The sequence below is a fragment of the Mus caroli genome, chromosome 17 (genome assembly GCF_900094665.2).
Source record: "Mus caroli chromosome 17, CAROLI_EIJ_v1.1, whole genome shotgun sequence".
NCBI lineage: Eukaryota > Metazoa > Chordata > Mammalia > Rodentia > Muridae > Mus > Mus caroli.
The window spans coordinates 31,606,670-31,608,975 of NC_034586.1; the positions used below are offsets into that span (position 1 = coordinate 31,606,670).

At 46.9% G+C, this 2,306-nt stretch overlaps 1 protein-coding gene across 1 annotated transcript in view; it reads right to left on the reverse strand.

Moving 5' to 3' along the window:
• Positions 1 to 2,306, reverse strand: part of C2 (complement C2) — a 19,396-nt gene that overhangs the window by 9,169 nt on the left and 7,921 nt on the right. Inside the window, exons 7-8 of the mRNA XM_021185945.2 lie at positions 1,203 to 1,341; positions 84 to 224 (exon numbers count right to left, since the gene is read on the reverse strand). Of these exons, the coding sequence (XP_021041604.1) occupies positions 84 to 224; positions 1,203 to 1,341 (280 nt within the window). The remainder of the gene's footprint in view (positions 1 to 83; positions 225 to 1,202; positions 1,342 to 2,306) is intronic.

The window sequence follows — 2,306 nt, forward strand, 5'->3', positions numbered from 1 at the left end:
ACCCACCGTCAGTCAGAAAGGGAGACACCCACCGTCAGTCAGAAAGGGAGACACCCACCGTCAGTCAGAAGGGAGACACCCACCGTCAGTCAGAAGGATGATAGTGTGACGGATTTCCTTCCAGGCAGAGGTCTCCATGCCCAGGCGATCCATCAGGCTTTGCATCATGGAGTAAACGCGGATGAGAACCTCATAAGTGTTAGTGCCAGTGGCATTTTCGTGATCTGGAATATTCCAGAAGAAAAATCTCTTGAAAACAAAAAACGCTCTGCCTGTCACCTGGGAATGGGGAACTCTCTGAGAAACCACCAGAAACACAAGCTATCTGAGTTTCTAATAAACTCTGATATTTTGCGGGTCGTGTCTTTTCAAACATTTTGGTTTTTCTACCATAGAAAGTTCATTGCCAAACCAGATATGATGGTGCACATCTGTGATCGCAGCACTCAGAAGGCAGAGGCAGAAGGATCTCTCTGCGTCTGAGGCCAACTTGGTCTACAGAACAAGTTCTAGACCAGCCAGGGCTACACACTAAGACTCTGTTTCAAAAATAAATTAATTAAATGAAAATGCTCATTGCATAGACGTCCATCTCAGGCCACTACAAGTTCCCAAGATTTAAACATGGAGCATCCAAAAAGTTTATGGTGTTCCAGCTGTTCGCTGGCACCCAGACAGGCTTCACACAGTATGCGGATGGCTAATGAAAGCCTTGAGAAGCACACCACATGCTAGTGGGCTGCAGGGAGCTTAAGTCCTGCAGGTGCATTTGAACGTGGACCTTCAGTGTGTTGTGGAGACCTATGAGCTACGGAAACTGGAATCCTACTGATGCCCTAAGAATGAACAAATGTTCATTTTCTCTCTCCCTCCCTCCCTCCCTCCCTCCCTCTCTTCCTGATAAAGGATCTCATGTAGTCCAGGCTGGCCTCAATTTTCATTGTCAAGGATAACCTAGGACACGGGGGCAGGGGAATTATGAGGTACCAGGGTTGGAATCTAGAGCCTCAAATGTGCTAGGCAAACCCTCTGCCAACTAAGCCACATCTTCAGGCCCCTCCCCTCTATAGGGCCGTCCCCTCTTCAGGCTCCGCCCCCTCTTCTGACCCCGCCCCTCTTTTGGCCTCTCTCCCCTGGGTATCTGTCTATGGTGCTTGCTTCACCTTCTACTGTCCACCTCACCCAGTGGGGGACAGGCAAACCTTTGTAGCTGGCAGAGTTCAGACTGGCGATCACCTCCGTCACATCCTGGGATCTCTCACTCAGGATCGACATGATGGTTTTGGGCTGAGAGGCAAAGGTGATGATAGCTACGCTGACATTTACCTCAAAGCTGAAGATCTGTGGAGGGCGGGAGACAAGCGGTATGGGGCGGGCGCTGCAAAACCGAACAAGAGCAGGTCCAAGGGACACAGACAGTACTGAACCTGACAGGAAAGACCCTTCGTGAGGAGAGCAGCCTTGAAGAAGCCAAGGGAATGACACATGCTGAGCTTGTGCCCCGACTGACGGTCGACCCCTCCTCATTTCACTCGCAGCTCAGTGAGGGGCATAATGAGCTTGCCCACCTCACTTAAAGGAACTGAGCCTTGCCACTTCAGCCTGAACCATACCACTGATGAGAGGTGCAGGCAGCACTGAAGCTCCTTAATTTTAAGCCCTGAGACAGTCTTTAGAACACACATACACATTCTCTTCAAAATACAAATCGGGTATCCCCACCCCCAACTCCAGAAGGGATGGAGGAGGGATTGTGGGAAGGAGTGACCAGGAGTGGAGCAGTGATTGAGAAGAAAATGAATTTAAAAATTAAATTAAATAGGGGTGGGGGGGATAAAATATGGAGTGTAAATACATTAATTTAAATTTTAAAATCAGATTAAATTAAATTTAAAAATCCAAATTGGGGGCTGGTGAGATGGCTCAGTAGGTAAGAGCACCCAACTGCTCTTCTGAAGGTCAGGAGTTCAAATCCCAGCAACCACATGGTGGCTCACAACCATCCATAATGAGACCTGACTCCCTCTTCTGGAGTGTCTGAAGACAGCTACAGTGTACTTACATATAATAAATAAATAAATCTTTAAAAAACAAAACAAAACTGCCTCCTTCTTCCCTTCGTCTCTGTGCGGCTCTACTCTCAACTGTACTGTACTGTTCTCCACAAACTCTACTGTACTCTCTTCTTCCTGCACTGTACTCCCTTCCTCCTGTATTGTCTGTTTCTCCCTTAAGCAACTTCTTTTTTTTTTTTTTTTTTTGGTTTTTTTTAAAATCTTTTATTGCAATTTTTTTTTTTTTTTTTT